The sequence below is a fragment of the Arachis ipaensis genome, chromosome B10 (assembly GCF_059453495.1).
Source record: "Arachis ipaensis isolate K30076 ecotype BB chromosome B10, ASM5945349v1, whole genome shotgun sequence".
Taxonomy (NCBI): Eukaryota; Viridiplantae; Streptophyta; class Magnoliopsida; order Fabales; family Fabaceae; genus Arachis; species Arachis ipaensis.
In genome coordinates, this window is record NC_142435.1 from 43,519,999 (window position 1) to 43,544,864 (window position 24,866).

Genomic DNA, 24,866 nt, shown 5'->3' on the forward strand with positions numbered 1-24,866 from the left:
TTCGATCCAATTCTGATAACAATGCTTCCATAATAATTTTTATAATTATTTATTTCAATAAATAAAATATTTATTTAATTTATTTAAATAAAAAATCCGAATCTTCTAGCATAACGACCAACCTAATAACCACTAGGCTAATCTCGTTTTGGTTATTTTTAATGCTTTTTAAAGTATATATGTCATTTTTATATGATATCCTAAGTACATATTTTATTATTAGTTTAGCTATAAACTCACTCATTCTTAAATTAATTGTATTTTTATTTAACAATAATTATAAATTTACTTATTTTTTCTTTTCACAATTATATGATATCTATTAATATTATTTTTTTAATAAATACTTATAATATATAATAATATAATAGGTATAAACTAATTAATAAATTATTAAAATTTAAAAATAATAGTTATTTTAATATAAAAACAAATAAAAATACTTATGATAAAGTAAAAATAATAAAATACTTATTGTTCTTGTTCGATATTGTTTTAGAATAGCTTGATTATTTTTAAAATGTTAGTAAAAATATGTATTTTAAGTTTTAATTTTAAATTTTTGACTATTTTAAATTTTTATTTACGTAGGATCGGATCGATCGGTTCAACCCGTGACTCACCGGTTGAATCAGTGACTCAATGACCCAATAACTTAATCGATTTGATTAAGGATTCGATTCTAACAACTATAATCCCAAATCCAAACATCCTACGCTTCTTCACTTCGCTTTTGTAATGTTTTTTAACGAGGATTCTTCATAATTATCTCTCAAAGGAATGAAATAAGAACGCCATTCATTTCTTTAAAGGAAAGCATCTTTTTCATATACAAGACATACATACATACATATTTAGCAATATGACTGAATCAATACTCATTCAATGTCACCAAGCTTTGATTTTCTCAGCATAAAAAAAAAATTAAGCAATTTTCTCAACTCATTATCAATTGAAAGAATAAGAAATTGATGGGAAGAAGAACATTATACCTGGCCTCTATCGAAACTGAACATATACATAACGGAGAAGAATCCGCCACAAATAAAAACAGGAACGAAGCCACACTGATAAGAAAATACGAATGAAGAATAAACGATAAGAAAGGGTTAATACTCAAATTCGTCTATGAAAGATCACGCGATTTTTATTTTCGTCCCCGGATAATTTTTTTTTTAATCAAATTAGTCCCTGAAAAATAAAATATAAGTCAAATTAGTCATTCCGTCAGTTGGATGATGACACGTGGCATATGTGAAAAAGTTTTTTATAGTCAAAATAGTCATTGACAGTCTAGACGTAAGTTATTTTTATCCCTCAAATTTTAAAAATTAGTCAAACTCGTCCTTATATAATTTTTTTTAATTTTTCTTCATAATATTAAATTTGAAATATTTTTTTATACTACTAATTTTAATAGAAATGTAATTGACAAACAAAATATTAGTAATTATATCTTTTCTTCTTAAAATTTTTTTTCAATAAAATTATCCCTCTCCTTTAATTCTTCTCAAAATCTCTCTTATTCTTTTCTATTCTAAAACCTTTTTCTTACATTATTACATTTTGCTGGTATATATATATATATATATATATATATATATATATACTGAAAATTAAAATGTATGTATTTATTAACCTAAACAAAGTTATATGCTCAAAATCAAAATTTATGTATGTTAACCTAAACAAAGATATACCACTATTTTTTTTCTACTACATTTTTTTTTCCATTACGATATTACTTACATATAGGATGTAATTATTATTATTATTATTATTATTATTATTATTATTATTATTATTATTATTATTATTATTATTATAATTATTATTATTATTATAATAATAATAATAATAAAATAGTGGTATAACTTTGTTTAAGTTAACATACATAAATTTTGATTTTGAGCATATAACTTTGTTTAGGTTAATAAATACATACATTTCAATTTTGAGTATATATATTCCAGCAAAATGTAATAATGTAAGAAAAATATTTTAGAATAGAAAAGCATAAGAGAGATTTTGAGAAGAATTAAAGGAGAGAGAAAATTTTATTGAAAAAATTTTTTAAGAAGAAAAGATACAATTACTAATGTTTTATTTGTCAATTACATTTCTATTAAAATTAATAGCATAAAAAATATTTTAAATTTAATATTATAAAGAAAAATTTAAAAAAAATTATATAAGGACTAGTTTGACTAATTTTTAAAAATTGAGGGATGAAAATGACTTACGTCTGGACTTTCAAGGACTATTTTGACTATAAAAAATTTTTTCACATGTCAAGTGACACGTGGCATGCCACGTGTCACTGACCTGCCACGTGTCACTTAACGTGCCACGCATCATCCAACTGACGGAAGGACTAATTTGACTTATATTTTATCTTTCAGGGTCTAATTTGATTAAAAAAATCATTCGGAGACGAAAATGAAGATCGCGTGATCTTTCGGGGACAAATTTGAATATTAACCCCGATAAGAAAAGAATGGAATTGGAAGGAATAAGAAAAAACACAACGAAATTACAAAAAAAAATAGATAAAGAATAGCAAAAATAGAACTGATAGAAAAATGATTTTTTTACTAGACCTCTAACAACTTATTCTTAGCAACTTAGGTTCTCGGAAGAGATTTTTTACTAGATTCTTAAAAAATTTGTCCTTGACAATTTAGATCAAATGGTGAAAATTAAAAGAAACTAACACACATAATTATCTTAAGTTAAATCCTTCAATCTTTTTTATGCAACAAACAAAATAAATTACTCGCTTCACAACAAAACAAATCATAACTAAATCAAATTTTCTAACAAAACCTTATAACAAAACAAACTAAATATAGACCTAAAAAATTTGAAAATAAATATTAATTTTGTGACGGCAACGATGGAGGCGGCCAAATAAGAAAAAGGAAGCTTTTTGGGGGTATGGGTGAGTGGAGAGAAAGTAACCCTCAAGAGAAGGTTCTCATTTCAGGTTTTTTTTTTTCTTTCAAATATTAGTTTTTTTTTCAAATATTAATTAATTTTCAATTAATTTATGCAAATAAAATAGTTATTTTTAATTATATAATGTTCTTATATTTTGCAACCAAACATAATATTAAACATTACACTAGTATCATGTCTATTATTTTCAAATATTATATACAAACACAAATATTTTATACAAATATTTTATATCTATATCTTAAATGTCTATATCTCAATATTATGTCTCAATAGTCAATATACACACAAACCAGACAGCCATAAGTATTTAGTTTGTAATAAGTAATTTATAATTATTATTAATTATATATAATTAAATTGGTTGGCAACCTAATGATATGAGTTTATTGGAATTTAAATTTGAGTAATTTAATACATGAACTCAAATTTAGCGATTAATTAATTCATAAACTCAACTATTCATCTTCTATTAGATAAGATTACAAGTCAGACTTGAAAGAAAATAAATGAATAAAGGCTTCCAAAGATAAAGAAACAAAGAATGCATTTCTCCACCGATATAGCAATACAAAATCCCCATGAAAATGGGGTATACCTAGACAAAATCATAATGAATTCATAAAAGTGATAAAACGATTGTTTTATGTACAGCACCCTAAATCTAAGTTTTTGTACAGTTGGAAAACAGATGCAAAAACATTCCCCGGAAAAATACCATCCAAGGTTCCAGTTCCTGCATCTGAAACGGACATCACCAAACAAAGCCATATAAATCAATGGCACCAGACATCCAAAGAAGTTGTCTCTTGCCAAAATTTCATTTCATATTACAAGATACGCAGACAACAAATGCCCCAGGTGATATGGAAACTCTATAATGGTTATTGAACATGCATGTTCTCATGAACACTTTGGACAACGTTCCGCATCTCGGGGAAGATAGAGATCAGTACAAGTTCCAGGATTGCATAAGCAAGTTGCCTCACACATATAGAAGACTACAATGCAAAGAAGACGACAGAATGGTTTTAGATTAGCAGAAAAGCTTTTCAAGTCTACAAAATCAAAGACTAATGTAAATAAACACAAGAATCAGCACCAAGTGAATAATGCAGCAAGTGGAATGGATAGGGATTTGATTTTAACCTGAGTAAAGAAATATATATCCCTGGCGCATCGTCTATACTGCTTCGGCCCGATTAAACTGACTAAAGTTGTTGGAGCACCATCTGGTGAGAACAAAGGTAACATCATATGGGTAGAAACTACAACATACAATAATGTTTGAAGAGTTTCGGGAAACTAAGCTGCAATGTTTTCCAGAACAGAATATAAAACGATAGACATGCTAAAATTACACTACCAAACCCTATCTGGTCTAGTTATGCTTAAATTAATTACAGCAACACGGTTTGAGCAATATCATGCAAGTTTAGCTTTCATAAGTTTCATTCAATCCAACTGCACGGCAAAAGAAAGATATAACAATATGAAGATCAAGGACGATCGTAAATTACTTTAATAAAGTGTAGCATTCTATAATTCTAATGATGATTTTTATCACTTAATAATCCGATTAGACAATTTAACCCTCTGAAATTTACTCCTGCTTTTGCACAATCAGTTTTGTATAAAAAGAAAGCATATTGAAGCAATCTTATAGCCAAAAACAAGATCACTTGCAATGTAATTACAACACATAAATCAGTGCAAATGAATATAGGACAGTACAGAGTATATACTAACCAAACAATAGTTTCTTGACATCATTTGCTCTTCGAGAAGCCTCGAGCTCTTGCTCAAAAGAACCAGAACCAGATTTTGAGATCTTGCTTCCACCATATCTGTTTGTTGTTTGAGAAGGCTTTTGATCAATTCCACTACTAAATATCTGAGGAGCCTCTACTCTTAAAAAGAAGGTACCACCAGGCCATAGTATCTGAAAGCATAAGAACACAACGTGAAACAGTTGCACAAGTCAATGTCAATGAGATTAACTTCTACTGATAAGTGTCGAAGATTATTCAGATATATAACCAACGGAATTTATCCCTTGATCATCAGTCTCTGAGCCATGCTCAAAAAGGATTAGCAAATTATTTTATTTGGATCAAACAGAAAACATTAAAGATACAAAGGGTCCATATATCAATTCTCCTTAATGCTAAGTTTTATACTTTTGTTTGATTTTTTTTTTAAAAACTTTATTAACGCTGAATAACTTTATTTTGAAATCTAGAAGATATTATGCTTTTAATATTTCAATTAACTGGACCCAAACCTAAGCCCTAAACCCTTACATTAACGTCATTAGAAATTCCATAAAGATCAGCTACATTGAGTAGCCTCTTGTCTGATGATTATTTGGGTTTTCTCTAAAGGAGAAGCAGTTTCTTTAATTAGCTAAGTTTAGTTCTTTTAGCGGGAGCTGAAAGGGTAAAGCTTTATGGTGATGCCAAGATGCAGTTCTAGGATATCTTTATGCAGATAAGGATGATGTCCTTTTTAAGGGTAACCTTGTCATTTTTCTTGGTCCTTGCTATATAGTGTAAGATTGTTTATAGGCTCTCTTTGGGGTTCAGTGAGAGATATTTTTCCCAAAATAGAAAAACGTAGAACTTTAGGTTCAACTCTTACATCGTGGATCCATCTAATCCCTTGTTCCACCGTGTCCTCTCTCCGAAGCCAATTAATCTGTCTCAGGAGCCAGTCATCAATAGCATCTTCCATCACCAACTGTAATATCTGCTTAGATATCCAAAAGACCTGTCTTCTGCATGAACCAAGATGATAAAATTAGCAACTTCAAGTCCTGGAAAATAAACCAATCAGCAGCATCATAGTGCTTAATTTTTTCTCCACTTAAATCCACATAGTGCTGTCAAGAACCAACTATGCTAAATGCTTAAACTCATAGGAGAAGTTATGTGAATGTTTTATCTCTCTCTCAAGGCTGAAAGTAACAAAATTTATTTAAAAGAATATAATGATCGTTAACTTGCTGAATGGGCATGGATAAAGTGGAGATAAAAAAAGATGAAGTTAAAATTAGCACTTTATGATAAAATATTCTTTTCAAATTTTGAGGAGGGGGGGGGGGGTAAATTTAAAAATTGAAGTTCAAAAATAATACCATACTAACATGGAATAGATCCTCTCAATATTTTCTCTCACATGTTTTCTCTTGGTTCCACTTAAAGAATGTATGGTGAGAAATCACACTTGACCAAACAATTGAGGAAAAAGAATTGAGAGGAACCTATTCCTACTAATATTCCAACAAAGTTTAGTTTCCATGGCACTGCCTTGTGCAGAAACTTTGAACATAAAATATGAACATAAGATAGACTGACTTATCACTAAGTTGCACCAAAGTAGCGTGAAATGAGTGCGCAGGGAACAAATCACTACAGCAAGAATTTTTCATAAAATCATAAGGAACTACGAATTCAAAAATCCAAAGCCTTCCCTAAGAAATGACTCGTTTCTAATAGGATGCAACATTAAATATTATAATGGGTAAAGTATACTTTTTGTCCCTGAAGTTTGGCAAGAATTTCAAAAATACCCCTAAGTTTTATTTTGTTTCAATTTTGTCCCACAACTTTTCAATTTGCATCAAATATACCCCTGGCAGCTAATTTTTCAAAAAGTTTAGAACCAATTCAACAACAATTTCATAAGAACAACCTTCAACACAAGCAAATCGAACATAATTGTCATGCATTGTTATTGGATTGGTCTTAACAAAAAATATACTTTACCCTATTATATTCAATAGCATACTAGAAAAAAACATGAAACAACATCAACAACGCCCAACGAGACTTTTTGCATATTAGAATAAGATCAAATTAACAACTAAAAAATACAGAGCAAATATATAGCGCAGTATACCTTAGCCAGCCTCTTTTCTTGAGCTGAAATATCTTGTCAACCAAATTCAAAATGGGGACACTGACATTTGGTGGGGCCCACTGCAAAACAATTTGAATATTATGAACATTTATACAATGTCCTTTGAGAGAGAGAGAGTCCCATCTAGTTTGCAACATAGATAACCAACTCAAATAATCCAAGGGCACCACAAGTACCAGAAAACTAACTATTTGAATCAGAAGTTTAAGTATGATATATAAAATCAGAAAGCAAATGCAAAGTCAGACCTCTGGTGGCATTCCAACTGGATCCTCCGAACTATCTTGAATTAGAGTGAAATTTGTAACTGGAACATCATTGCCAACCCTGGATTCCACCATCATATCATGCTTTCTATCCAAATCCAAGTTCCCAGACTCTTCGGCAGGGTTTGTTATTCGTGACAGGTAATCCTGTGAGATCACTTCATTGTCAGAATGCCACCCACTATCTTGAGCTACTTCCCTGTCAATATTCTCACTGCCAAAATTACTGTTCTTTAGACTTTCCTCGTTATCGGAGCTTAACACACTTTCTGCATTGCTTTGCTGTGAAATACTTTTATCCATTTCATCAGCATTCCAGGGCAAGCTCCCGGTGGTATACGTAGAATAACCTTCATTCATGGGGGATGACGAACCAACAACCTTCTTCATTAAACCGTCTGAAACCCCTCTGAACTGGCGTACTATATCATCCACAGCATCATCTACATTGACTGAAAAATACCCCAAAAAAACAAAAACAAAAATAAAAAACCAATCAAATAATAGAAAACAAATAAAATATTTGATATACAATTTAAAAACAAGCACAGGAATGAATTTTGAATGAGAAAACGGAATGACATTTTCTACAACACAGTATGTCCAGAATACAGTTAAAATATATCCGAGTAATATTTGGAGCGATCAATTTTTGTGAAGAAAGTATCAAAGGACTAAATGTCCTTCCCCTAAGGTTAAAGAAGCTTGGTACTGATTACAACTTCATTATCAACAGATGTTAAGTTCAGAATTTTTTTTCAGATTCTAAATCCATTTCCAACTTTAGACCCATTCCAGTTCCATTCTTACCATCATTGATTTACCTAAACTGACTCATTCACAATGTCAATCATTTAAGAAAAACTTCAAATATTCCTTCCAATTGAACAGAGAAGACAGAGGATGAATTGGAAGAGAGGAAAAGAAAGGACCAGTTGCCAAAAAATAGAGAAGAGAGTGATGTTAAAACAATGATAGAAGGGTCACACTGGAAGACAGTAAATCAGAATGTTAGAACTAAGAACCAAATACCTGCCAATGTTTTCATCACTGAAGAAGATTTCCCAAAAGAGTAGTTCTTCAAGGGTAATACATAACAAAAATAGTTTGTTAGAATGTCAGCTTCCACATCCAAAAGTACCAAGTGAAAATATTAAAATGTCACTCATTATAAGTTATGTAACAAGTCCCAAGAAGATGCTCACCTTTGAGGAAACACTGAAAAAATCCCATACTTCATGTTGCTCAGCAACATTAGCTATTGACAGAAGATCCTGAGGCAATACCATAAAATTCAAGCAAAGGGATTAACAAGATACAAAAGGAAATTATGTCTTTATTATTTACTTATTTATTGGTTAACTATATCTTTAAATAGCATTTTTTAGACACGGCATAAAATACCTGGAGATATCTGTCAAGCTGAATGCAACGTTGATGTACAAAGGCATCATCTGTGCTTGACGAAAATATCCTTTTTGGAGGCAAATGTAATGTATAATTGGGAATATCTTTTAGATGTCGATGTAGTCGTTCAAAATTCCTATATCTGTAAGTCCGAAAGAAATTATGGCAAAGTCGAACCAAAAGAAATTAAGACATGAGCATATTTATTCTACTTAATGCAATTAAATTGTTGGAAAGGAAATTATTAGACCCCAAAAAGTAAAAACAGTGAATAGCACTTGATTTTCTGGTTAGAATTTAACACATTGTAAAATAATCTATGTAAAAAATGATAACTTAAGCACTACTACCACTATCATAAAATGTAAAAGAAAGAAGTAAACCTTCTTTTAACAAACCAAGTCCTATTTTGTGCATCAGTCACTGCAATTGAATAGACAGCAAAGCTTGTGGACCCAAGTTTCTCAAAATATGCTCCAATAACCTGCAGCATTCACTCAAAACCATTGTAATTTATAAAACGATATAATTAAATACATTCAAAACCAAGTAACATTTCAGGTACAACATTTACAACCAGAAGTGCATACCCGGCACCTGAGCTTAGGAATAAGTGGCCCCTCTCTTCTAACAATCATGTCAGAAGAACTCTTCCCACGAAATTCACTATGCCTCCCGAATTCAGGAGTGTAGAACTCTGAAATTATGGAGCCTCCTTTATTAGGTTGGATTGCCAAGGAAGAAGCACTGTTAGATCTCTTCAGGTTACTTTTATACCCATTGGAAACAAGATCCGTGATGCCCTTCATCGTATCAACTTGCAGCTTGTCCTCAAAAGTTAATTGCTTGCCAGAGTCCTGAGGATATTGTGATCTATCTGTGCCTCCAACATTTTGAAGGGGATCTGAACCCAAGGCAGGCTTTGGCGGCAACGAAATCTTTGCTTCTGCAGGTGAAAACTGTCCAGGTTTACTCACTGATGTTTCCTGAATCAATGTTCTATGAGGCAACGAACTGTCCGTAGCTGGACTTTTGACAGAAAGATCCTGAAAGCCGGCTTTGGTTATTTTGTTTTCTTTCTTTTTGTAATTTCTTCCTTTTGTCCACATGTTCTCAAGATTCTCAGGCATAAGAATTTCAGTTCTCCTTTGAGTTACAACCTCTAATTTCCGTGCCCAATCAGCAGGCTTGACCTGAGAAGATTCTTCGTGGTGTATTTTATGCTGCAACGATGTCTCTCCTTGATGACTCATTTTAACCAAGGCCATCTCAGTTACTTGGTTTAATGATGGAGATTGCTTAGATGCCGTGAGATTGTCATGGCCGCCCTCATTAGGGGTAGAATGACCACGTTGATGACTTGCTACATTTGTTGGCTGATTACCAGCCATTGATTTTGTAACATCATCATTAAGGAGAACTAGAAGAGATTCAATAAGCTCATTTATATACCTGATCATAAAGATAAGAATATTTTTATGAATGGATATTGAAGAAATTATAAAAAAATGTAGTCAAAATGCTACGAGAGTTTCAATCACATTGATGGCCAGATAATATGTAAAATGTTTAGACTTCAGAAACAAGGAATCAAATAATGTTTTCAATGGTCTAAACTAATTGGCACGATTATTCTTATCAACTGATCTCTAAATATTTATATTTAACAATTGGTGTGATGAAATAGGCAATGGTTAGGACCAGCACATCTTAGTTTCTTAGCCCTTAATTCTCAGGTGCTCGCTTATCCCTCAACCAACACACTAAATCCCTTAGTCTTTCCCCTTACATTCTGCTTTGACATTCTAATGTCCCAGGAATTTTGGCAATGAAATAGATACCCTTTCATCTCTCTACCTTCAAGCTTATCACACCTAACCTGGCACTTTTCCTAGTTCTCAGCTTTAATCTCTCATGGAGAAGGTTCTATACTTGGTAAAGAGAATGTGGAGAATAAAAGTATTCATACAGCTCACAACAATGGCTGAAAAATAAATTCAATGTGCCATCTATTTTGCACCTTCCCACTCTCAATCAACTTAAAGAAGCATGCCAAAAATGTTATTGATATTATAAGACTAAAATAAATTCCTTCTGATACCATAACAAATAAACGATTTTAAATTTGGTAGTTAAAGCTTGAATATTGATGCAGCAACCCTTCCATTGTATTAAAACTATTGACATCCAACTTTCCAAAAATCAGTCTTGAAAATAAATATAAGACAAAATATTCAGCAACATACCCGGGGCTTGCTAAATTCATAATAGGTTGCATAACCAAACAAGTTAAAAGTTCCCGAGCTATAGAACGAACTACAGGACACTGAGCTTCTCGTTGTCTTAGTACTATGGCTAAAACAGCACTCATCAGTCGCTGAAGAACCTGAAAGAAAAAAAGGCTTCATTAAATATGATAAGAGATATAATCCTCCAAAGCAAAAACATATAGCCATCAGAACACTCCACTCACACCTTGTACTCACTCTCTGGAGATATCAATGCTGGGTGTAGCTCTTTAGAATTCAACAAATGGAATTTCAATCTCTCATCCCTCTCCTCAGAAGATAACGTTCTCATAACATCTACGCCTATAGCAGCTTGATTTCTTCTGAAAAGGTCTATGTGATCACCTACTAAGTCAACTATGTCCCTGAAAGCAAAAAGTAAAGTCAGCGGTTTCTATAGTACTTTCTTCCTAGGAGCAACTATAGGCAAAGGTAAACCAGGTACCTTGTCAGCAAATCGACAAGGTTGATCTCTTTAACCCTTCCTGATATTTCACCAAGAACATCCATTATTATTGCACGTATCTGCTCAGGAAACTCCTTGTCTGGAGTAATTTCCGAATACCACAAATCAACCACAAAATCCTTCAATATCTTATCGATCAAATCACCCATGGCAGCCTCCACGGCAGAAGAATCAATTTTCTTCTTCCATTTAGTAGGGGGAGGCAGAGTAGAGAGGCGCGAATCATTTGGCGACAACTGTTTTTTCTCTAAATGAGATAGGTAAGTTTGTGATACAGGCTGTTGAACCTTCCATCGGAATTCCACATTATTGAAAAGAATGCGCAGCGCAGAAACAAATAAAATTGACATAGGTACATTCATCCACATTGATTTACTTGTATCTGTCAGACAATCAATCATAACATAGAACACCAATTAACCAACAAAGGAAAAAGCATACCGAAACTGTAACCATAACCAGAACCATAATGAACATTAAGGAACATAATTCCAACAAGTGTTGAACTGAAATCCCTAAGCTACCATGAGTAACTTCACTAAATTCCATACTGAATCATTACCACTAAGCTTAAGCAACCATAATCGGACTAAAACGGCAAAAGCTTATCAAGTTCCAGCTACTAATTCCTAGAAATCGCAACAAAAGCACACAGAAAAGCAAAAAATGAATCCAGAATCCCTAGTAAAAGATAGAGATTGACTAGGAATTACATGAATTCAAACAGAGAAATCAAAGTAAGACTGAAAGAAGAAGAAGAAGAGACTCACGAGTTAAGAAATAGGAAACAGCGAATATACAAAGGGACCACCAAATAGTGCGAAGCTTGAACTCATGGATCAGATCAGAGAGAGTCTCCATGGGCTTCTTCATTGTTCTTTCTCTTTCTTTTCAGTTTTGTGTGCCTTCTTAAGACTCCGAAATTTGAAGTCTCAGAAGACACAGAATCAAACAGGAATAAGAACAACCTTTCCTAGGTCTTTGTTTTGTGCTCTGTTGTGTGTGTTGTTCGGTTTGATATTTGATTGCTTCTTCAAATTGGAAGCGAAACAATAACACCTGGAAATTTTTATTTGTGGAAAAGTGTGTTAATAATCTAATCTGTTTTGTGACCTGTGTTTGAGTTGGTTCTCTAATTAAATTAAATTAAATTATGTCATATGATCTTGGAGTTCTGAGGCGAGGCCACTTTTTCTGATGATAATAACGTGCGCCATAATGATAATCTCGGATCAATTTTTAGATTTAGTATTGATAGAAGAATATTATTTGTATACTAAAATTAATTATTAATATATTTATATTTTTTAAATTTATTTTTATTATATATTTATATTTTAATATATATTTTATATTAACGATTAATTTTAACGGTTAAATTTAATATACAACTAATATAATTGATTTTAATAATATGCAGCTTGTAAAGTTATATTATTATTAGTTATATAATTTTAGCAATATTAAAAATATTATTAAATTCTGATCATATTTTTTAATTTAAAAAATATAATTTTAATTTGAATAATATTCTTTAAGTATATATAAAATTACATAATAATTATTATTATATGTACTATAATAATAATTATAAATTTTTAATAGACTCTAACTACGTATGTTATTCTAAACATGTTTTATATTATTAATGTGGTTACATCTATAAAAAAAATTTGAGATTCGGACTGAAGTCAGAGAGTTTTTTTTTTGTTTGGTTAATATTAGATTTGTAGAGAAATAGATTTTTTTAATTTTTTTTAATAATTGAGAAAATAAAATATAATATTTAATTATTCTATTTTTTTATATTTTTTTAATTTTATTTATAAAATTAATGGTGAGAGATTTTACTTTATTCTTTTAATTATAAAAAAAATTGAGAAAATCTATTTTTGATTTGTAGTGATGTATTTCACCAAAATAAAAAAAAACGTATTTAAGATCGTTATGGGAGTGGTCATTGACGGGAAAAAACGACGTTAGTAGACGGCATGTAGTGGTCACTTTTCTCCTCCTAAAAACAACTCCAATGTTAGGAAATGGAGTCTTCTTGTGATATATGAATACCTAATTATCCTTGGAGTAAAGAGGGAAGGGAGACCCTTCATGACTTCACGTTGAGAAAAATTTTTAACCGCCAATAAGACTATGCCATGTGGTAAGTTAATAAAAAAAAGTAAAAACATATTAGATATATATATATATTAAATAATTATATATCTATTTAATTAATTATTTATATTAATTATTTAATAATTAGTTATATTAAATCATAATTAATATAAATAATTATATTAAATCAATATCAAATATTATTTATATTGTTATATTGAATCATAATTAATTAAATTTATTTACATAAAAAATAAATTTAATTTTTACATATTATAAAGTAATTTTTGGTTGGATTATTTATTTTTATTTGTAAAATTTAAAATACTAACTAAATTTGAGTTATCTATTTTAATATTTTATAATATTAAATTATTTTTGAATTTATAAATTTAAATAATATTATTATAAAAAAATAGTAATTATATTAATTTTAATTATGGTTAAATACTTTTTTCGTCCTTAAGATTTGAGGCCAAAATCAAAATCGTCCCCGACCTTATTTTGTTATTAAAATCATCCTCAAGATTACAAAACGTTATAAAATCATCTTTTTCTACTTTAATTTTATTTTTTTTACTAAATTATCCTTAATAATTACTATAAATAATAAAAATAATATTAAAAAATAAAAACAAAACCCTTCTCCCCTCCCACCTGCACCCCCACTCCCGTATCTCTTCCCTTTCTTCTCTCTCATCCCCTTCCTTATACCCCCTCCCCCCATCCCTTATTTATGCATGCCACCAATGGACTCACCATACTGTCCCAACCATAGTTCACCACTAATTCCTTACCTTTACCTTCCTGACCCAATCCATATTCCTTACGCCCACCACCATTGGACTTATCATCCCACTCACATCTCACCACTGCTTCTACAACACCTCCATATCCTTCACTTCACCACCGCAACACCACCCCTATTCTCTCACTTCACCACTATACCTACTCCCATCATGATATCTCACCATTACCACCCCGCCTCAACAACAACAACAACAACAATTAACAAGGAGAAGGAGGAAAAAACATAGATCTCGACAACAAGGAGGGAAGCAATGGAAATGGCAAAGCAGAGGAGAGGCAAACACAGATCTTGACTTTAAGGAGAGAGGCAGTGATAGTGGCAAAAATAAAAGAGAAGCGGATGGAGAAGAAAGGTGGAGTCAAAAGTAGAGGTAAGCAGTGGTGATGAAGGCTGTGTCGTTATCGTCGAAGAGTGGAGGCCTGGCCAGCATGAGGTGAGACTAAGCTCTAAGGAGTAGAGGGCGTCATTTGTGACGTTATGGGAGAGGCAACGATGAGGCTGAGCTTTGAGGGATTGAGGATAGGAGTGAGCACGGGTCGGTTTGGTTCGGGTTTATGGTAAAATTAGAACCGAACCGATCAAAATGTAATTGGTTCGGTTTGGTTTGGATTTGTGTTTTTTGTACATGTACCCGAACCAAACCAAACCGATTAAGAACGGATTGGTTCGGTTCGGATAATTGGGTACCCGATGACTTTGAAATTCATAAAAAAAAACCAAATTTTTATCTTAAAAATTCAACGAGTACAATAACACATGTAACATCAATAGAAATAATCCAAACATGTTAAACACCAAATACATTAAAAACTAAACTCATTAAAATCAAAACATATTAATAATGAATAATCATTGTCTAATGAAAAAGTCATATATATTTTTTTATTTTTTTAATTTAATTAATATATGATCGGGTTCGGGGGGTTGGTTCGAGTTCCGCACCCCAAAATCGATACCCGAACCAATCACAAACAAAAATCATCGGTTTGGTTCGGGTTGGACCTGATTACCCGTTGGTTTTAGAACCAATTTAATTGGTTCGGTTCGGATTCGGACGGGTAATCGGGTACCCGTTACCCATGCTTACCCCTAATTGAGGAAGGGGATGGGGGGAGGGGGTTATGAGAAAGGGGATGGAGAGAGAAGAATGGGAAGAGATACGGGAGTGGGGATGTAAGTGGAAGGGAAAGGGTTTGTTTTTATTTTTTAATATTATTTATATTATTTATATTAATTATTAAGGGTAATTTGGTAAAAAAATAAAATTAAAGTAGAAAAGGACGATTTTATAACGTTTTGTAACGTTGAGGATGATTTTAATAACAACAAAATGTCGGGGACGATTTTGATTTTGGCCTCAGACCCTAGGGACAAAAAAAGTATTTAACCATTTTAAATTTTTAATTACTTTAATTAATTAATTAAGTGGGACCACAATAGGGAATAAAGTTAGTTCCTCCTAATGGAGAAGAGAGAGATGTTTTGAATTCCTATTTACGGTTTATGACGCAAAAGCTGACGTGGAGTTACTTTTTATGATAGATGGGGCATAAATAGGGACTGGAATGAGTTTTCTACTGGAGATGGCCTAAGAGCACCTCCAACGGTCCAGTTCCCATTAAACTTTTTCTAACATGTAAAGGAACCAACCGTTGGAGAGATGAGAAAAGGAGTTCCTGCACGGGTTTTGAGAAGAGAGAGTCTCTCTGAATGGGGACTTGTATTAGCCAATAATAACTTGCCACTTGATAAGTTATTATAAAAATATAAAATCTTAATTAATTAAATAATTATATTAAATAATTATATCTCTATTGAATTAATAATTTATATTAATTATTTAAATAATTAAACTTTATTTAATTAATAATTTATATCATAATTAATATTGAATATTATTTATATTATTATATTAAATTATAATTAATTAAATTTATTTATATAAAAAAATAAATTTAATTTTTACACCTTACAAAATAATTTTTGGTTGGGTTGGTTATTTTTATTTATAAAATTTAAAATACTAACCACATTATTAAAATTAGCTATTGCAAAACTAGCCGTTGCAAAATTAGCCGTTGAAAACTAACCATTACTATGCTACCGTTATTATTAATAAATTAATATTTTATTACTCTATATATATTACTTACATACACTTCTATTCTCACACTTTCTTCTACTCTTCTTCATCTTCTTCTAAGTTTACAAAATTAAAATTCTGTTGATATTATTTTTTGTTCGAAAAAATGGATCCAAACCAACTCAACTCTTTTTTCAATTATTTACAAAACTTTTTTCAAACTCCAAATACCCAACAATCTCAAACATCAAACTCTCAAGTTCCAAATCAAAACTTCATACTACCAAATACATTTCAAAATCCAAATCCACAAAATCTTCCTAATTTCATTTTCAAACTCTTTATAATAATCAATTTCCTATATTCCAACCACAAAATCAAAATTCACAAACACTACATTTTCCATTTTTATCCATATTTAACCCCTCTATTGAAAATGTTACTCCAACATCCTTGTCGTTTCCAACTCAAGTCAGTGCATCAAGACATAACTCATCTGGTGTTGGTGGCTCTTCTAACCCATCCTCTCAGACTCTGATACAATCTAATCCAAATTCACAATATTCAAATTTTACCAACCCTCGTGGATTAGATGCTATCGACCTCAATGATGATGATTGTAACACCCTAATAATCAAATCCTTATGCTCGAGTCATAAGTCAATGATATTACGATGGTACGACTCTCAAGGTGGATTTTTAATACATAAATATAAGTATAATTGAAAGGAGTATTAAACGAGAAGCCTGAAAAGAGTAAAAATAAAATCGCAAAGTCGTATCACTCACGTTCCGACAACAAAAAGATAAACTGTGGAGTCAAAAGCGATATACAGATAAAGGCATAAAGGAGATTAAGAGATAGACAACATATAGATAAATATAACATAAGTAAATAGCCACTAGTTGTGACCCGCGAAGTTTAGGCCGGCTAGGGTACAGTATGAAAGTAGATGACAACAGTATCTCCTGATCTCTCCCAAAAGAAACATAAGAGCATCTATAGGCAAGTTCAAAAGAGTTTAATACATAATATAAGCTTTTCAAAATAAAGGTGGAGATATTCTAAGCAAAATATAAAGTAGAGAATATAAGGATATTCGCTATCTCTCAGATGAACCACAGCTCACTTCTGAGCACCTGGACCTGTATCTGAAAAACAAGAGATATGTACGGAATGAGAACCCCCGACCCATAGGTTCCCAGTATGGTAAAAGTGCCAAATAAATACAATGCACTGCAATTAAAACTCACTAAGCATCCTAAACTTCTTTTCACCAAATATCCATCCTAGGTTATCGCTAATCCATGAATAGACAACTGTCATAAGGGAATGCTAAATCTAATTGATATCTTTCATGCTTCCCAACTTTTTAACTCTCCAACAAATCAGAATCAGAATCATAAACAAAACCACTACCAGTTATTCTGCCTCTGTAATTCTATATCAATACATTATATCCTCACCTGGAGCAAGTGAATTCACTTCACTACGTCTACCCAGGGAGCTCAAATTATCTCATTCAATAATCATCATCATTATTCAATCCCATCATCAATTCATCTCATCAAGAGTAGCCCCCAGTGTCCACCGACACCAGCATGAGGGACCTCTCAGTTGTACCAACACAAGCAATACAGATAAGTAATACACAATTAAAGTACCTGGAGCAAGCGGAACGAACCACCACCCTTACTACTACCCAAGTATCACAAATACACATCTATTCATAATCACCCTTCATTATTATCAATTCTCAGAGAATAACCTAGAGCAAGCGGGACGAACCACGACCCTTGCTACTACCCAGGTATCACAGATACACATTTATTCAAAACTCCATAATTAAACTCATTTATCATAATCCTCCTTCCCCATCTTATACCCGGAGCAAGTGGACAACGCCACTGTCTGCTACCCGGGGTCACACATCACATTCAACACTTTCCATCATTATTCATTTACCACATTCATTAATCATATATGCATCTCCGGCATACTCGCTACATGTTCAAGCTCCCTCAATCAATCATAATTGTTTAATTATTAATCATATACATGCATATACTCAGCCATATTTCAATGCTTGTCACAACCATCCGGCTCATAACATATACAACACTCTCACCATCAACCTCAGCAACTCATACAATCATCATTACTCATCATTCATCGTTGATCCTTACTTTACTTCATCCACAATTTACCACATATCCTAACTTCTTTTCATTACTAGGCATGCTATAAAGATTTAGGACCTAGAGGATGAAAATGGAGGCTTAGAAGTCTGAAATTCGGCTTTAGAAACTCAAAATTCAACCTTGGTGTGAAAACAGGGTCACGTGTGTGCGTCACCCAGGCACATGCGTGGAAAGCCACAAGTCACAATGACGCGTATGCGTCACCCACGCGCAAGCGTGGATGGGAGAAAAGCCAAGGGACGCCTACGCGTCAGCTACGCGTACACGTGGGTGCGTTTTGTAAGAACCGCAATTAATCGAACCGGTTAATAAAGTGGTTATGTTGCCCAAATTTGATTCCGAAAAGCTAGAATGAGATTTTGAGGTTTTAAGCATCATTTTTGGATTTAGTGGGTTTTTCCAGGTCAGAAAATGTATTTTCTGCAAAAAACCGTGAAAAGATCGCGAACCGACAGTTGAACCGGTTGAACCAGTTCAAGTCTGCCCGGTGCTGTGCGAGAAAAAGTGGAAACAGTCAAAAACCTTAGAAAAACAGTAGAAATGGAAAATCGGGCGTTAATTTTAAAGGTTTGGCCCAAAGTTGGGCCAAACGGGCTAAAAAATGCTAACGGATTAAACTGGGCCCAAGTCCAACATATATATAAAGGTTCATTTAATGAACCCTAATCTCATAAACACACACACACTTTAGAAATTGAGGAAGGGGAGAGAGGAAGAAGAAAACCCTAATCACCTCAATCTTCCCAAGCTCATATCTTAAGCTATAGAGCTCCGATTTGCGTGCTGTCAGCGGCTACGCATTCCTTATGAAGAGATTTATAAAACCCATCTAAGAAACTCTAGAGGTAATCTCGAAATCTCCCCAGTTCTTCTCACCGAAATTTCGGGTACCTAGGATTTTTGAGTAAGTGAGTTTTTATGATTCTTGATATTTAGGTTCACTCTAATCCTGCTTAGCTTTGGGTTTTGCCATCCAAACCTATTGGGAAAGGTAAGAGTCTTTGATCTCTTGTGAATTTTTTATTTATGTTGAGCCCTAGGTTGATTTTGCGGTGATTTATATGTATATAGCTTGGTTATTGTGAGTTTGGAACTTGTTGGTGCTTGTTGGAGATGCACTGGTGGTTGGATTTTGGTTGAAAGCTCATTTGGTTCATATTGGGAATCAGCTAAGGTATGGTTTCGGTTTTCTCTATGTAGTATATAATATTCATGGACACTTAGACTAGTGACCCATAAGATAGGATTGGATTTGAATGGTTGTTGAATTGTTGGATGTGATTGTATGATGAGGTTTGATGAAATGATGATTAATAGTGATACAATGAGAATAAATGAATTGTGAAGATGAGGAGGGAATTATCTTGATAAATGTGAAATTGGTGTTGAGTGATTGGTAATGTAGTTAGAAATTATTAATGAAGTTTGATATATGAGATATATTGATATGGATGTTGTGGATGAGGAAAAGTGAAGAAAAATGTGGTAATTTTGGTGTGGCATGACATAAAGGGTTGATTTTGATGAAAGGTGGAGTTTGGGAATGGTTTGGTTTGGTTTTGGTTATGTTTTGCAAAGCAATTGTGAAAGTTGTGATTTTTGGGTAAAACTGGAATTTTGGGAAACTTTGTTTGATCATAACTTTTGCCTTGGTTTCAAAATTGGTTGGAATTTTTTTTAGAATTAAAGATCTTTGAAAACCCTTTAAATCGGTATAAAGATCGTGAAATTTGGAATTTTGTAGAGAAAGTTATGATCATTCAAAAATTGGTGTTAAAAACTGGAAATTTTGCTAAGTTACAGAATTCTGAGTTTTTTGGTATGTGCGCACGCAAAGACCTGTGTGTCCGCACACGCAGAGGCAGGCAGTCTGCTTCCAGCGCTGGCACAGTATGTGCGCGCGCACACCAAAGGAAAAATTGCAACCTGTGCGTACGCACAGACCTGTGCGCACGCACATGTTGGGGAGGCCAGTCTGTTGGGAGCGCTCGCACAGGTTGTGCGAGTGGACAGACCCTTTTATGTTTTGACACTTGTGCGTACGTACACCCCTGTGCGTACGCACGCACATTTTTAAAAATTTCCTGGGCATTCGCACGCACACCCCTGTGCGGACGCACACGCCCTGTTTCTCAAATTTTGCTTTGTTTTCAACTATTTCACCTTCCTGACGAGGTTGTAAGCTTCTATAACACCTTTTTAAGACTTTTGGGCATATTTTAGTTGTTCAAACATGGGAAATGGCTTAAGGGTTTTAGACACTATTCTTTGGAAAAAGTTAGCAAACGGAGTACTAGGTTTTTGTTGTACTAAGGAAGGTTTGATGATGTGTGAAGAATGGTTGATGGATGAGATGCAAAATTAAGGAACTGAAATGTGTATGAACAGTGGTTGAAAGGAGTCGAGGACTCTGAATGAAGTGATGGATCCATCTTGTACTAAAAATGTTTTTGAAAAACCACTGTATCACTATTCATTGAGATTATGAGACGCTATGCGCTCGGCAAGGGCCGAGGTTGGATCCCGCCTGTCGAGGTAGCGGCAGCGGTGTAAGGGCGGTGGTTCGTCCTGCTTGCACTTAGATGTGAGGTCGATGGCAATAGATCCCGCTTGCATCCCTTCGGATCATCAGAGCGTACAGGCGCAAAACCCTAGATAGTGATCCGAGCACTATATCTCGGGGGTTCCCACACCATGAATCCGAAGGGCAACATCTCCATGGAGATGTGTCGGGTTGGTAGTTGAACCGACAATGTGATATCACAGACAGTAGGGCAGGTATTCATCATATACATTTTCTACCTGCTTGTATGCTTTGCCGACTTGATATTGTTTTCCCTATCTGTTAACCATGTCTAATTGCTACTTGTATTAATTGTTGTATATGCCTCTACTTGTGTTTTACTTGTATTGTATATAGTTGTGTTTTACTGGAGTTGAGGAGGTTCGGAAGGCGGTGGCGATGGGATCGCATGGCGGATCGGTTGGTGAAGGCTGTGGGACAGCAGTATTTGATTAGAGTAGAAATTCCCTAAGATAGATTACCCTTTTATGGTACTACGGCTTAAGTTTTTATAAGGTATTACATATTATGTGGTATTGTTTTAGAATGCTTTAAGCTTGAATCTTGTGATGGATATGGAGTCTAGGATTGCCTTTGGCGTCCCGAGGTTTTATATCCTACATCACTGGGAACTGTTACCATACTGAGAACTTCCGGTTCTCATACCATATTCTGTTGTGTTTTTCAGATGCAGATCGCAACCCACCTCGGTGAGTTGTCTGATTGGTGACAGGAGCGGAGGATCTGGATTATCTTTTGGAGTCTTTTGATTTATTATATATATATATGTCTCTCACTTTTGTATTTTACTTTGGCCTAGAGGCTTGTATTGAGAGAACAAAACTTGTATAAGCTGTTTTTACTGTCTGGTTTCATACATGGTCTGTATATGGCTAGCCGGCTTAAACTCCGCGAGTCATGGCTAGTGTCTTATGATACTATACTATTGCACTATGATGTTTTATTACTCGATACCTGTTTCTTGTGCTTTAAGTTAGAATCTTCGCTAGTACGTTTTGCACTTTCCAAAGCTTGTTTGTGAGCTATATTCTTCATCGGGCTTCTAGATATTATCAATTTCTTCTATATATAATATATGTATAAACTTAAAACTGTCGTAACCTTTGATTAACCTTTGCTTTACGACGCGAGGTAAGGCTTAGGCTAATTAGGGTGTTACATTTAGTGGTATCAGAACGGTTCGTCCTCGTGAGCCTGAAGGATGGACCGATTGTGCTTCATTGCATACTCTGTGTGTCTTTTCTTTAATGCTATTAGGTTATCTGTTTGATATATGCATAGCATGCTTGTTTGTGAGTGCCTGTTTGGGATAAATTGAAGTACTAGACTTTTGATATTGAGACTGATCACCTTGATATCGATTGTTTGGTGTAGACCGAAATCCTACATGGCTACTCACGGACGAGGTCGAGCACGTTCACGTGAGAGTAGGAACGAGCAACCGGCGAACAACCATGCCGAATTCATGGCGGGGATGGCGAATCTAGCCAACGCTATGGAGGCGAATGCTGCTGCGACTCTGCAGGCTGTGCAGAGGCTAGGTCAACCGGCCGGAAACGGCAACGGAAATGGGAACGGCAACAGAAATGTGAATGGCGAAGGGAATGCTCGTGCTAACGCTGAAGGAAACAGAGATAACACGGGAGGCATTCTGATGACTTTGGCAACTTTCCTCAAGGTTCATCCGCCAACATTCCGAGGATCAACTAATCCTTCTGAAGTGGACCACTGGTTCCAGGCCATGGAGCGTGCCTTACAGGCGCAGCATGTACCATACAATCAGTATGTGGAGTTTGCCGCTTATCAGCTTGCAGGAGAGGCCCAGCCCTGGTGGCAAGCAGAGTGTCGCTTGCTACAGCTACAGAATGCTGAGGTACCGTGGGATGTGTTCTGAACGGCCTTTTACAAGAAGTACTTCTCTGAGTCTGCAATGGAAGCGAAGGAGATGGAGCTAATGCAACTGAAGCAAGGTTCCATGTCTGTGGCTGAGTACACCAACAAGTTCGAAGAGCTTTGTAAGTTTTCTTGGGTATGTCAGGGTGACCCAGAGACTTACGAGTGCTGGAGGTGTATTAAGTACCAGAGGGGTTTGAAGGATAGCATTATGACTGCTGTGGCTCCTATAGAGATCCGTGTCTTCTCCGACTTGGTAAACAAAGCAAGGGTGGTGGAGGAATATGCTAAGACAGTGGCTGTGTCCAGGGACACTCATGGAGGAGGTAGTAGTAAAGGGCGTGGCAAGTATCACCATCCGAGAGGTCAAAGCTTCAAGAGAGGAGGATATGCGCATAAAGGTCAAAGAGGTTTCAGGAAGAATACTCACGATCAGTTTTAGCGTGGCAAAGGGAGAGGAAGTCAGAGTGGTTGCTTCAATTATGGATTTCCTGGCCATATCGCGAGGGATTGCACTCAGGGAAAGAACCCGAATGCGGGTCATAGTCAGCACCAGGGGCGAGTCTTTGCTGTGAATGCCAAGGATACTTCCAAGGCGGATCCGTTAATGAGAGGTATTTATTTATTTGGTGATAAGTCTTTAATTGTATTATATGATACTGGAGCATCGTATTCGTTTATCTCGTTTGCTAAAGTTGAAGAGTTAGGCTTGAAAGTGTCAGAGTTACCTTTTGATCTGCATGTACATACTCCACATCAGACAGTTATGACTAGATCAGGTTGTAGACAAGTAGGTTTCAAGCTTGAGGGTAGAGATTTTGGGCATGATTTGATCTGTTTACCTATAGTTGGGTTGGAGATGATTTTAGGGTTTGATTAGTTGTCAAAGAATCGAGTTTCGTTGGATTGCTTTAAACGGACCATTCGATTTATGCCGGAGGGAGAGAGTGGAGCAGTGATAACCGCAGGATATTACCTGAACTCTGTTATGGTGCACTGTAGTGGGGAAGAGTGTCAGGGTTACATCTTGTTAACTGCTAATGCTTCGGGTGATACCCAAGGCTTAGATCAGATCCCGGTAGTTAGGGATTTTTTGGAGGTATTTTCGGAGGATATTCTTGAGTTTCCTCCTCAAAGATAGATTGAGTTTGCAATTGAATTGGTATCGGGAGCCGGACCGGTGTCGGGAGCCGGACCAGTGTCGATTTCACCGTATAGGACACGTTATGGACACTACGAGTTTACGATGATGTCCTTTGGGTTAACAAATGCACCTGCTGTCTTCATAGATTATATCTCTTTCATCCCTTTTTGGACAAGTTCGTGGTGGTTTTCATAGACGACATCTTCGTTTACTCCAAGACGGCAAAGGAATATGAGGAGCATTTGAGGATTGTGTTGCAAATCCTAAAGGAGCGAAAGTTGTATGCTAAGTTGTCGAAGTGCGAATTTTGGAAGGAGGAAGTAAAGTTCCTAGGTCATGTGGTGAGCAAAGGAGGAATAGCAGTGGATCTTTCTAAGGTAGAAGCGATGATGGATTGGGAAAGACCGACGACTGTGACGGAAGTTAGGAGCTTCTTGGGGTTAGCCGGATATTATCGGAGATTTATCGAAGGCTTTTCCCGGATTGCACTACCAATGACCAAGTTGACAAGAAAAGAAGCGCCTTTTGTTTGGACGTCGGAGTGTGAAGAGAGTTTTCAAACTTTGAAGCAAAAGTTAACTTCAGCACCTGTTTTGATCTTGCTGAAACCGCATGAACTGTTTGAAGTATACTGTGACGCTTCGTTGAAGGATTTGGGTTGTGTGTTGATGCAACACCAGAACGTGGTGGCTTACGCATCGCGTCAGCTGAGACCGCATGAGGTGAATTAT

At 34.6% G+C, this 24,866-nt stretch overlaps 2 protein-coding genes across 2 annotated transcripts; one reads left to right on the forward strand and one right to left on the reverse strand.

Moving 5' to 3' along the window:
* Nucleotides 1-3,488: 3,488 nt before the first annotated feature.
* LOC107623028 (uncharacterized) lies at nt 3,489-12,523 on the reverse strand. The gene is made up of 15 exons (XM_016325150.3): nt 12,077-12,523; nt 11,286-11,688; nt 11,028-11,205; nt 10,799-10,938; nt 9,143-10,004; nt 8,936-9,036; nt 8,550-8,694; nt 8,351-8,419; nt 8,178-8,223; nt 7,128-7,597; nt 6,859-6,938; nt 5,599-5,734; nt 4,708-4,900; nt 4,108-4,190; nt 3,489-3,959 (listed from the first exon to the last, which is right to left on the reverse strand). Exons 1-15 carry the CDS (start codon nt 12,177-12,179, stop codon nt 3,843-3,845), a joined length of 3,126 nt encoding a protein of 1,041 aa, XP_016180636.1. The 5' UTR covers nt 12,180-12,523; the 3' UTR covers nt 3,489-3,842.
* A 10,505-nt stretch (nt 12,524-23,028) lies between these two features.
* On the forward strand, nt 23,029-23,871 carry LOC107620567 (uncharacterized). Its single transcript, XM_016322704.1, has 2 exons — nt 23,029-23,401; nt 23,444-23,871. The coding sequence occupies exons 1-2, from the start codon at nt 23,029-23,031 to the stop codon at nt 23,869-23,871; spliced, it is 801 nt and encodes a 266-aa protein (XP_016178190.1).
* The last annotated feature ends 995 nt before the right edge of the window (nt 23,872-24,866 follow it).